Source organism: Sphaeroforma arctica (genome assembly GCF_001186125.1).
Source record: "Sphaeroforma arctica JP610 unplaced genomic scaffold supercont1.167, whole genome shotgun sequence".
NCBI classification, from domain to species: Eukaryota; class Ichthyosporea; order Ichthyophonida; genus Sphaeroforma; species Sphaeroforma arctica.
This window is the reverse complement of record NW_014040391.1, coordinates 25,224-37,920: the sequence shown is the minus strand read 5'-3', so window position 1 is coordinate 37,920 and position 12,697 is coordinate 25,224. Positions and strand designations below refer to the sequence as shown.

Sequence of the window (12,697 nt, the reverse complement as noted above, 5' to 3'; positions counted from 1 at the left end):
GTGTTCTATTACACACAATACCCATGTCAGTATAGACTATTGAGATTTATTGATGAGAAACAGAGAAAGTGTTCAGTATCAAACGCTGCTGGTTACACTTTTGGCGGGAACCACCTCCGTAGAAAGTCAAAACCGAGAGAAACCCAAATTCCCGCCGAAAGTAACGATTCTATTTATAGAATCCAATCAACTGATCAATGCTTGTCTGCTGTGGACTAATGACAACCCAGCACAGCTTTCACGATTAACGAACAGTAAACAGTGAAACAAAGAGGCCTTCGAAGTTCGAACCCACAAGTCCACAACACAGTCACACACGACAACACAAGAAGAGAGACGCCAACAGAGTCGGACACAGGGGACAGTATAAAAATGAATGTAGAAAAAATATCAAAAATATAGACACATAGCCAGATGGGTATTACATCGTTCAAAGGCTTTCTAACGCGGTAAGCTATTATATTTACTGCCGATATCCCAACAGGACTCGAATATGTCAGGGCTCAACTCAATGCTCACACTGCAGAGGTGGATGGCTGACTTTAGCAACGTGCCAGATGAAGAACGCTCAGCCTTCTGGATACAAACAGCGTTGTATTCTACATTAGTGCCTATTATAGGTGCTTTTGTGATCTATGCTTGCTTCCTGGTTGGGTTCAGGGTGATGGCGTTTTTGGATGACTATCTCGTTCCTGATTCGACCAAGAGGGTGAACAAGAGTGATATTGTGCACACGAGTCTCAATGAGAAGAAACCAAAGGCATCGAATGCGGGCAGTGACTCTCCCAAAAATAGTGCAGAAGCGAAGAAGAAGAAACAATGAGACTTTCCTCGAGATGTGAAACTAGCGTAAGGATATGCAAAGTTAATCAGCGAAGCAGAGTTCGTGATGAGGCTTGTACTCACATCCCTGTGTCAGTGGCGGGTACAATTAGCAGACTTAAAACCCTAAAACCCAAAAGGTTTCATTGTATTGAGCGGAACGCTACCACATACATAACACTGCTGTATACGCAAGACTGCCGTGAAGACCACCCAGCTGTGATCATCGCCTGCTACGACTTCACTTTCTCGCTGTACGAGCTCTTCACCCATTTAGTCAGCACACCACTGGCGGCAATTTAGTTTGCCACAGTTTTGAAGTATGTATGCGACGCTTCGGTGCAATTCTCTGAACACGGATGCAATTCCAAATAACTCACTGGAATTGTCTGAGCTCTGAGAATCGGCATGACCGCCGACTATCTTTCTTCTATTTCGAAAAGTGCGAGGCAAGTAACAACAATACACACGATTCATTTGACAAGATAACCGTATAAAAGTTGCTGTACTGTAGTAACTGGTGCATACTCACACCTTTTAGGGCACGCACTGTACCGCTTATCTAGTATGGTAGTCGAGAGAACTCTTAGCACACGTTTTTATTTATTTAAAGAGATCATCACAGATGCTCACCAGTACTAGTAATATAGAATCAATTACTGTATTCCTAAAACATGTGACAGATACCCTCCCTGGCAATAATTCTATACATATATTAAAGACTGACAGACACGAATTATGAATTCTCCGCTTGTTGGCCGTACATTCATTAAAATGCTCTGAAATGCGTACGTACGTAGTCGTTGATCTCTAGCGTAATTAATTATAAATAATGTGACTAAGCACCATTAAAATTGATCAATTTTACTATTGTTGCGACTCACCTGTACATACAGGCCCAGGCAATTTCGTGACATGGCGGGCAACCTGGATACACACGCTTCTGATGCGGCTCTACAACAGCATATCGATTGATCATATGAGTATAGGGAAATTGATACTAAAAACAATTAAGTAGCTGTGCTTTGTATACGTAGGAGAAGGTACATCTGACAGAAGAAGAGATATAACATCACTGTGTCAAGACATTGTTTCCATCGCAATAACCACGTATATAGACAACGCATAGCTCTGTACTGTCGAACAATCGACTCAAAGTCGACTGGAGTTTGCGACGGCTGCGTCAACGGTTACAAACGCGCGCTGGATATATATATGCACACTTGGTGACTGAGGTCTGTGAATTGGTTTGACTGTCTGTTGTTTGCCTAACCTGAAAACTTGGGCAACACTATATGTGGGGTTTGCCGTATATCGATTGATCCAAATTTATTAGTGCGCGTCGATTAGCTGTCAGATCAGATTAGTATTCTATCACTCATAATGAGATTACCTAGGCATCTAATCAATAACTTTCTATGGAAATCACGTCAGTGTGTTCAATGCTTGATTGGGTCGCGATATGCTTCAAATACATAACAAGGATCGGATTATGTGATACTTTAATTGACGAGTTTGCCATCCACATAGCCAGGGCGCGCATACGTCAAAAAGTTGCAAAAGTCTAATACACATGAGTCAACACCGACCACATGTTCAAAGAATCCATGTAGATGTCAACAAACAAGAGTAATTTCGAATTTCGTCCAGCTTGCTACTAAACTAAGATAGAATCGATGCAGATGTCAGCAACAATGGTAATTCCGAATTGCGTACAGCTTGCTACTGTACCAAGTAGGGCTAAACATACAGTCAAAGGTGTAAACACACTCAGTCTAAAATTTCGAAAACTATTTGATATTTCGAACTCTGCGAACTCCTCTAGGCGGTTGTGAAGGAATCCCTGAATTATTGTGACATCATACAAAACGCTCACGTCTTCCGGAAATGATCCAGTTTGCGACTTCCTCTCTGAAAGAATAGAGATAAATAAATAAAATTCATAATGAGTAAAATGAATGATATGACAGATTGACAGGCACTGCAGATATAAAATTGTGCTATATGTACTGTGCAAACTTTAAATCCGCTGACATGTTCAAGCCCTGTATTAGGCGTATATAAACTATTTTTGGAACCAAAGAGTACATAGATTTGCAACTACCAATAGGAAAAAGTACGAACCTTTATCAGCTGATTTGTTTATGACAAACTATGACCTGGCTTATTTTTTGATGACTCCAGTTGCCTTTTATGATTTCCAAAAAGCTACCAACCAGTAGTTTTCAACAGCTGAGATCATTTATGTTCCATAACTCTAGGGGTTGGGCTCTGGGTTGAGGTTGATGTGACGTACCGACTTTCACGCTACTGTGGACAATAAACAAATATATGTCGGGGTGATTTGTGGAATTCTTAGTAGAGTATTCTGATGGGGATCCAACAACGGATTGCGCGATTTGTATGCGTTTACAACTTTACTTACAGATTACAGTGGGTTCGTAGTTCGACGTAGCTGCATAGTCCTTTTATTACATCTACTTTAAGGGGTCAGTTTTGGCTATAAAAGCCGACTGCCATGCGTTGCAATTATCACAAAACTATATTGGTTTGAAGCTAAATAACCCTCCTCGGTCAACCTCCGCCCCCTCTAATCAGCAAGATGACATCGACAGGTGCGGCACCATTCCGTTTGGTCCGCCGCAAATCTTCATATACCGACTTAGCCGATGACGATGCAAGCTGTCGACTTATGAACCTGTGCGATACCGCCAACCTGGACTCTTTCGAGGCCGTTTGCGACGTTGTAAAGGACAAATCCAGTGCTATTGTGAAGGAAATCCATGCCAAGAACAAGCTGCTGGTATCCAACGGGCACACCACCGTCTTCGCACCCCCAGAACCCGAGCAAGGCGACGACCACGGAAACCTGGTGCTGCGCACATTCAGCGAGAGTGTCGATGAGTCCGAGCAGACTGTGATGACCCGAGAGTTCATGGTGCACCTCGAGCAGGGCAACAAGGTCGAGGTGCGTGAGCGTCGCAAGAGCAAGGCATCTGACGGTACTTTTGAGTACAACGAGATGCAGAAAATTATTGATTTGGCCAACAACTAAAGGCTCTACCAGGAGGAACCGAACACCTCCTTGGAAGGGAGTATTCGATCACCGTACTATACCGTTTAATACTAGTCCCTTTGAGAATGTAGCTCATGTATGTAGGAAACATACAATGAAATGAATAAATATTCCGTTCTCACAATTTTTTTTTTGCAAAAAGCTTTACCTCAACTATTTTTTGTAAATACATCATACATGTAATTCAGATACTGGATTGAATACATGCGACAGTTGTAGGGTTTCTTGCGTTTCTAGATATCTGTCTTAGGGATCTGGTGATGTGAGATGAATAGGGCACAGAACAACCACGAACAACCACGTATACTGAATCAATTGCAATTGAATGGAAGCGATGTTTAGCGAAACACGTACACGGAATCAATTGCAATTGAATACACATACACCGAATCAATTGCAATTGAATACACATACACCGAATCAATTGCAATTGAATACACATACACCGAATCAATTGCAATTGAATACACCGTATACACCGAATCAATTGCAATTATTCACACATACACTGAGTCAATTGCAATTGAATGGAAGTGATGTTTTACGGAATGGTCCATGGCTATTCTAATGCTAACAATATAGTTTTGTGATAATTGCAACGCATGGCAGTCGGTTTTTATAGCCAAAACTGACCCCTTAAAGTAGATGTAATAAAAAGACTATGCAGCTACGTCGAACTACGTTCTGCCGCCTTCGGCTATTTCGACAGATGACAAACATCATATTTCATCGGAAGTTTGCAATGGGTTCGAACGTTGGCCAAATCCGTGGAACGGTGCCTGACCAAAGTAACTCATAAGTAAGCGGGCTTAATCTAATCGTTTATAATTGAATTGTGAGGATGCACACAAGAAACCAATTCAACAAAAAAGACACCCGCTTACACACCAGTGGACGCAAACATAAACACAGCGCGACTATGTATGTCACATCTATACTAAACATAGCATTCTAGCACACACTGACGGCACTCCGACTAAAATTGAGAGCAACCAAGACACCCAGAGAGAATCTCCGTGTGCTACTTTCTTGTGTGCCCATGAGTCCTTTCAGCACATGTCAATCTAAAAACACATGTATAATAAACATAGCACTCTAGCACACACTGACGGCTCTCCGACTAAGGGTATCTAAGGCAATACCATTGAGGGTAGCTAAGGCACCCACAGAGAATCTCCCTAAGTTTCTTTTTTGTGTGCACATGAGTCCTTTCAGCACATGTAATTGAATAGGGGTCAAACTATCGAGTATTGAAAACCATCGGAGCAGCCAATATTAAGTACCCAGACTAAAGTCGTACTAGGGTCTTAAACGGTAGGCTGAATTTTAATAATTGAAGTAGCATGCCATCTGCTTTCGCATTGCCACTGATGGCAAAGGTGCAGTCGCCCCGCCTGTGGTATAGTCATCGTGCAGAGCAATCCACGAGACTGACCCCATTCGAAGGTAGTGAGGCCACATTCTTGCATACGCTTAGTGCACGTTTCTTAAGTGCGTTGTACCTATGCCGAGAGCGTCCGCTTGTCAGGGCACTGACAGACATGTATGGACGTATACACTTCCTCGCCCTACATGGATGCGTGGGTGGTCATATACGCATGACGTACAAGGCTTATGATGGACTGGCTGATCAGCGGTGACTTGTATTCGATTCACGAGGAGATGCAGCCAGCATCACTTGTCGTGGCGTTTAGTGCCGGCCTCTTGACACCGACGTATAAGGTCGCTGGTGCTTAGCCCAGGCGTGCGCGGCAGAATTTCTGAGATGCCCATGTCGAAGGCAACTTTATAGTACTTCTCTCCCTGCAGGAGAATAGGCACGTGTGTTAGCGTTAACCCTAAAACCCTGCAGGAGAATAGGCACGTGTTAGCGTTAACCCTAAAACCCTGCAGGAGAATAGGCACGTGTGTTAGCAATAACCCTAAAACCCTGCGGGAGAATAGGCACGTGTGTTAGCGTTAACCCTAAAACCCTGCAGGAGAATAGGCACGTGTGTTAGCATTAACCCTAAAACCCTGCGGGAGAATAGGCACGTGTGTTAGCGTTAACCCTAAAACCCTGCAGGAGAATAGGCACGTGTGTTAGCAATAACCCTAAAACCCTGCGGGAGATTAGGCACGTGTGTTAGCGTTAACCCTAAAACCCTGCGGGAGAATAGGCACGTGTGTTAGCGTTAACCCTAAAACCCTGCAGGAGAATAGGCACGTGTGTTAGCATTAACCCCAAAACCCTGCGGGAGATGGACTCGTGCGTTAGCATTAACCCCAAAACCCTGCGGGAGAATAGACACGTATGCTAGCATTCATCAAGACATAGCACGTGTACACACAACCACACACATCATGGCACATCCGCGCGCTAATTGAATGCCTGTATATAACCAAACAACCGAAAGTCAACCGTGTACAACCATTGCATGCGTACATGCAATCCCAGCCAGTAACCCCCCAGGTAACAGGGCAGGCTTACCCGTTCGCTGAGTGCCTTGGGGTTGATGTCTCCCTTCTTCTGCTCAAACGCAGCTTTCTTTCGCAATTCTTTGGCCCCTTCTAAGTCCCCCTTTTCCAGCGCTTTCTCCATTTCTTTTCGGTATTCCTACTCGCACAATGATTTGTCAGATGCGTTTGTGATTTCAATTTGAGTGGTGTAGGTTGCAATGGGTTTATGAAAGAATGTGTATTTGCACATAGAATATCAAACTTTGTATGCAAATATATATATATATATATATATAATAAATAATAAAATATATAAAAACTACACACAAACACAAACACAAACACAAACACACATATATGTATGTATATATGTATGTACTATATATATATATGTAAGTGTAAGTATAGGTATCTGCATATATACATATACATATACATAGCAATATCTACATTTAAACATACATCCTACTATATTGAATATGCACAATACAATGCACATACCCTCCACAGCCACATACAATACATACACGAACAACCCCCAACGCACACAAACCCCACCTCCGCCTGGTCCAGTGCCGTGTACTCCTTTCCGTGGGCCACCACATGGATCATGTGCTTCTTAATAAACTCCTCCGTCAGCCCAAAGCAAGGTGAGTCCTTAATAACCGTGTGCACGCCTTTGCACCCAGCCACCTCAGCTGCCCGCTCGTCACATGTCATGATGGGTGGTCGCTTGTATTTGTTGGCGTCTTCGTCGCCCACCACACCCACCAGCAGTCGCGTGCCGAATCGCAGCGCAGCTTTGAATAGATTCTGAGGGAGAGTGGGTGCTATTTTTAAAAGCCAATCGAAAGGAAGGATGTGGGATGCAGGGGTGCTTATTCATATCCCCAGCACAGGCTATTATTGTTATAAAGAAAAATAGTCCTACATATCACACCTTATGCACAAGTAATCATGCTACACAACACACACCTTGTGGCCACAGTGGCATAGATCGTACACGCCGTCGCAGTACACATTGACGTTTGTTGTGAGCAGCGGCAGATTCATGTACGTGCACAGATCACCGAAGACCCCTCCAAAGTAAACAGCCACCAGCACCAGACACACCAGCCGGTCGAAGATAGACAGCATGTAGAGGATAGGCACCTGGGCATGGGGTGGGTTAAGAGGTCAGTCTACATGTACGTAGGTGAGCCTGTGTGATACGGATCTAGGCCTGGGCAAAGGGTTTTAGGGTTGTCTGTAGAAGGTTTTAGGGTTTAGATGTAGGGGCGTGTACGGGTGAGGTAGTCGTATGAGCTATGCACATGCGCAATGCCAGGCCGAATGGGTTATAGAGGCGCACAGAGAAGACTGTGTGTGCACAAAGGGCAGCAACGCACACACTCTGAGTGAGTTGTGTGTGCGATTGGATTGACCTGACACGAAAGCCGTACACTCACCACTGACGAATGTCACGAGAGGACGGGGTTGGAAGTGGTCGCGTGTTAATTGGGGTTGTAGTACTATGCAGAAGCTCTACGGATGTACCTACATGCATACACCAGGCACAGTCACATATACACACTCCACTTGGAGCTTACATTTTGAACTGTTTATAGGGCATAGGTGAGATTAAGTATGACGCAACCCCTGTTAACCTGGCACTCGTAGTGGTTGGGCATGATAATTCTGATACATCGCCTTGTAACTATATGAATCATCCCCATCTTTTGTCAACACACGTGTCACCATATACCCACGTGCACTGTGTTCCTGTGCAATGGCATTGGTATGCATGATTGACCTGCACATGGCATATACGTGGGCACTACATATAAAACTACATATGTATGTGCGCAGGTAAGCCTAATAGACACCATTATAATATATATATATATCCATATATATATCTATATATTATTGTAACTCTCGCTGCACGTATTTGCGTACAGGCGTGTACATGAATATACACGGCTGTTGATACCATGTGGCATACACACTCATAAAATGGTCAGTCATACACACAGCCACACACCCATGAATGGACATTCCGGCGGGCCATTTTAGAGAGAATGAGATCAGACGTCAAAATTGACATCAGCACACCATCGCAGATGATGTCGAGTTCAGAGACAAACAGTGTCACCGGCGTAGCCCCAGGCACCCACAGTAGCAGAGAGGGGATTGCACGATATCTGTTAGGGTTTAGGGTTTAGATGGCAGAAGGAGACTCGGAGGAAGGCGGTCGCATGGGGTGGTGATGGTGAGGGGGGGGGGGGTTGTAGGGTGAGATTGAAGAGTATATGAGGGGAGTCAACAAGCACATTGCTTATACTCAGAAAGAGTTGCGATGGGACATGAACCTAATACACTCACAGACACCGATCAGAACAGGCTATACATGCAGCTAATACACCACCAGAAAGTGATGGACAGGGACGACTTAGGCCTACAACACAATCATAGAGTGTTCTGCGTTGTGTTGCCACGGGTTACTACATAGCCCAGAGCCCAGACATTACACATGAAAGGAAACGAATAGTCATATATATAGATATATATATTTATATAAACATAGATAGATAGATAGATAGATATATATATACACATATATAAATATGAATAGGCCTTTCACACACCCCAGGCACAGTAGCAGGGCTGTCTTGGTGGGGTAGGTGTCGACCTGTTCGCCAATGGCTTCGCCTGTGATGGGGTCGTTGAACTTTAACTGTTTCTTGGTCAGCAGCACACGAGCGATAAACCACAGCAGCAATCCGTAGTAGATCACCTTGGGACCCCACAGCCACAGTTGCTCCTGTATGATAAACCATTGCCAGCGCGAGAGACAAACCTGGTTTTAGTCTCGATGGTGGTTTATTCAAAGGAGCACAATAAATCAAGATTGTCATTCAGGGTTTAGGAGGGTTCTAAACCCCTAAAACCCTAAGGCAGACATATCACAAGCATACCTCCGTCACCTGTTCGTGGGGTGCATGGAACTCAGTGAACCCGATCTGGTGCAGGATATACTCAGTCAAGTCACTGAGCAGATGCAGCAGATGCAGGTACATGGTGAACAGCCAGTCCAGCCCCAGCATAGACCGAGCAATCAACACAATCTCCACAATGATCAGCGCATCCCCTGGCGACCCCACCACACGGTACCGGACAAAGCGCTCGCTGTCTGTGGTATGATAAGAATGGGAACGGTCGATTATTTAGAACGACATCGGTCTATTTTTAAAATGATAACAGTATATTTTTAGAATGATAACGATCTATTATTAAAATATTTTTAAAAAGACAACAGTCTACTTTTAGAATGAAACGGTCTACTATTAAAATGATATCAATCTATTTTTAAAATGACAACAGTCTATTTTTAGAATCTGTATATACGATGGGATTAAAATATCTGCAATGGTGGGCGTACCTCCTGGAGACAACACAACACGGTACTAAACAATGCGCTGGCTGTCCGTAGGCTATTTATGGAACGGTGGTCTATTCTTATATTTTGGATTTGGCCAGGATAGATCAGTGGTTGTTCAGGGGGTCCTTTTGGTTTAGGGGTTGTTTTAGTTTAGGGTTCTAAAGTTCTGGGTAACACCTGCCACACGTAGCCGTCTAAAGCGCTGGTTGTTTCCTTGAGTGGTGCTTGTGTGGTGCAAGAGTAGGTTGTGTGATTCTACCAGCACTGCGTGTTTATCAACACCCTACCCGTCATCAACACACTTGATGCGGTTGGACTTCGTGCGGTCGATAGCGGGGTCCTAGATACTATGACACACGAACTCACTAACTTACATCTATTCCTTGCCTTTCCCAGCCAACGTGTGCGTACCATTGGCGGCAAACAGGACTTTAACTCTCAAGACATTATAACCATGTACGAAGCACAGATGCTCTAGAGAGCACCCACGGCAGACCAGACTCAGCAATCGATACGCACAAGGACATGAGTTCACTCTGGCACACCCCTCACAATCAAAGGCTACCCCCACTCAGTGTACAAACGTGCACAGTAAAGGATATCATGAGCTTCATCCAGTGTGTTAGGGTTCTAAATCTTTTACTACACTTACCGATAAAGGCCTTGAAGTGGGACTTCATCAGGACAAGCTGCACCGATTGCACCACAAACCAGATGCACACATTGTTGGTGTAGCCAAGACACCTGCCACAGCCACAGCAAACGGACGGTGAGGTGTGAGTTAAGGCTAGGGATGGATCTGACGGGTGCTATTATATTATCTCAGTAACTACCAAATGCCGAGATAAACATGGGGGTATGGGAAGAGCAGGTTATGCAGGATATGTAGATACAAATAAGGTATGAAAGGAACAGCACTACACCGCCAAAGATCAAACCATCCCATCATCCACACGCGGGTGCACAGAGAAAGCGTAACGATGCAGAGTGCAGCGAGTGAAGCACACGTGTTGGTCGGGTGTGGTGGTACTGTCATTCGTAGCGCACAGGCCTTTACCTGTTCACATTGCCTCGCCTGAGAATACGCGACTATCGATGGAAGAGCGTCTATGCCGCCAACCGGAATGTGTTACATTGACGAGTAACGTACACATGTATCTGGGTAGAGGACGGGCACAAACATACGCACATGTGCACAAGTATACGCATACGCATACGCATACGCAAACGCAAACGCAAATACATGCCTTTACACGTCCATTTCTATATACATACATACATACACACATACACACAGATGTAGAGACGCATATGCACATACACACAGATGTAGAGACGCATATGCACATACACACAGATGTAAAGACGCATATGCACATACACACAGATGTAAAGACGCATATGCACATACACACAGTTGTAGAGACGCATATGCACATACACAGAATCATTGCCGTAAGCCATACCTTGCGACGGTGATGACTAAGAAGGGCATGCCCACATTGTCGCACGCGTGGTCAAACAGTTCGCCAATGCTGGACTCGTTCATTGTCCGCCGAGCATGGATACCATCGATGGCGTCCAGTGTCTGGTAGGCAAACACCTGAGGGGTGTAGACATGAGCATGTGTCTATGTATTAATAGAATGCCACAGTATTCAATAGACAAACAGCAGAGGGGTGTGGCATAGAGTAAGGCACATTATGTATAAATAGAATGCCACAGATGCACGGGACACAGCTTATACCCCACAGGCATAAAAGGGAGTGTGTGTCAGTGACACAGGGACTATACATAGTCTAATACCGCCAGCCGCCTCATAAATTTGTTTGCAGCGAGAGCTTTCCTTGCGATATTCAGCTATGGTCACACGCACATATATGACTACACTGGCAGGGTGGTACTCTTAACCACTCACAAACGGTTACTGACACGCAGATACACGCATACACACACGCACAACAAACACGCACACCCGCACAGACTAATGGAACACAAAGCTAAATCGCTAGATGTACAAGATGATGTGCACACAAATGTCCTTCCATGAGCTTAAGCCCCACCCACAATGCGACTAGTCTACAAAATCTCGTGCGAGCAGTAGAGTATATGAATATATATATATGCGGTCTCTCTAGCAGCACAATATGTGTGTGGCTTAGCTAGGTCTATGTAACACACAGCAAATGGTCTTATCCCCAAGTTTCCTGATCCAGCAGACATATGCGACGTTTCAACGGGAACACCTCCACCCCCACAGCACACAAACATGCAGTAAGCGGCACTCTGTATAACACACACCCTCGACCCATATCGGCCTTAGGCCATATCTACGCAAAACTGTTATGATATGTGTAGTAGAATACACACACACCCCCCCTAAACTCTGTGGCCAGATTCGTGCGGTGGCATCGCCGAAACCCAAAACCCTATTGTCCAGTATAACACATTGCAACACCAACACACAACAGACACACGCGTGACTACACTCACAGCACTCACCGCAGCACAGTAGTCAACAACAGCGACAAACCAGGCACAGGCCATACGCAACACGAGCGTATCAATGCAGATGAATGAGACCACCTGCAACACACACACACACTCACGCACACATACAAACCCACACACGCATACACCCATTCGTTCTAGAGACCATCTGTGTGCGTTCGGATTAAACTACTTGTAGACATACCAGTACAGCGGCTAACAGCGACGCCACTGCGGGATAGGACGAGTTAAGCACAGTCACTACGTAGTATGCGTGCAAAATGCAGATAAACCCAGCCAGTGACAGCACATTGGGTGCCACTGTCTTGGGAACTATGCTGGCCACCTGCGAGAGACGATGGGGAAAGAGCGACCGTCTATGAGGCTTCTGATATTAAATGGCTGGACAATGAAGACACACACATACACACATACACACACACACACAC

General features: G+C 44.8%; 3 protein-coding genes across 3 annotated transcripts in view; 2 read left to right on the top strand and 1 right to left on the bottom strand.

Annotated features, from left to right (window-relative positions):
- Window positions 1-374: 374 nt before the first annotated feature.
- SARC_03321 (hypothetical protein) lies at window positions 375-1,413 on the top strand. Its single transcript, XM_014302884.1, has one exon. The coding sequence runs from the start codon at window positions 494-496 to the stop codon at window positions 821-823; it is 330 nt and encodes a 109-aa protein (XP_014158359.1). The 5' UTR covers window positions 375-493; the 3' UTR covers window positions 824-1,413.
- Window positions 1,414-3,373: 1,960 nt separating this feature from the next.
- Window positions 3,374-3,971, top strand: SARC_03320 (hypothetical protein). The gene has a single exon (XM_014302883.1). The coding sequence runs from the start codon at window positions 3,425-3,427 to the stop codon at window positions 3,875-3,877; it is 453 nt and encodes a 150-aa protein (XP_014158358.1). The 5' UTR covers window positions 3,374-3,424; the 3' UTR covers window positions 3,878-3,971.
- Window positions 3,972-5,156: 1,185 nt separating this feature from the next.
- Window positions 5,157-12,697, bottom strand: part of SARC_03319 (hypothetical protein) — an 8,026-nt gene continuing 485 nt past the window's right edge. The window contains exons 2-11 of the mRNA XM_014302882.1: window positions 12,454-12,594; window positions 11,225-11,361; window positions 10,411-10,502; window positions 9,295-9,509; window positions 8,965-9,140; window positions 8,361-8,520; window positions 7,313-7,489; window positions 6,896-7,150; window positions 6,369-6,494; window positions 5,157-5,701 (exon numbers count right to left, since the gene is read on the bottom strand). Of these exons, the coding sequence (XP_014158357.1) occupies window positions 5,573-5,701; window positions 6,369-6,494; window positions 6,896-7,150; window positions 7,313-7,489; window positions 8,361-8,520; window positions 8,965-9,140; window positions 9,295-9,509; window positions 10,411-10,502; window positions 11,225-11,361; window positions 12,454-12,594 (1,608 nt within the window). The 3' untranslated portion in view covers window positions 5,157-5,572. The remainder of the gene's footprint in view (window positions 5,702-6,368; window positions 6,495-6,895; window positions 7,151-7,312; window positions 7,490-8,360; window positions 8,521-8,964; window positions 9,141-9,294; window positions 9,510-10,410; window positions 10,503-11,224; window positions 11,362-12,453; window positions 12,595-12,697) is intronic.

Coding starts and splice junctions, on each gene's coding strand:
- SARC_03321 (XM_014302884.1), top strand. CDS start 494: ATGTCAGGGCTCAACTCAATGCTCACACTGCAGAGGTGGATGGCTGAC.
- SARC_03320 (XM_014302883.1), top strand. CDS start 3,425: ATGACATCGACAGGTGCGGCACCATTCCGTTTGGTCCGCCGCAAATCT.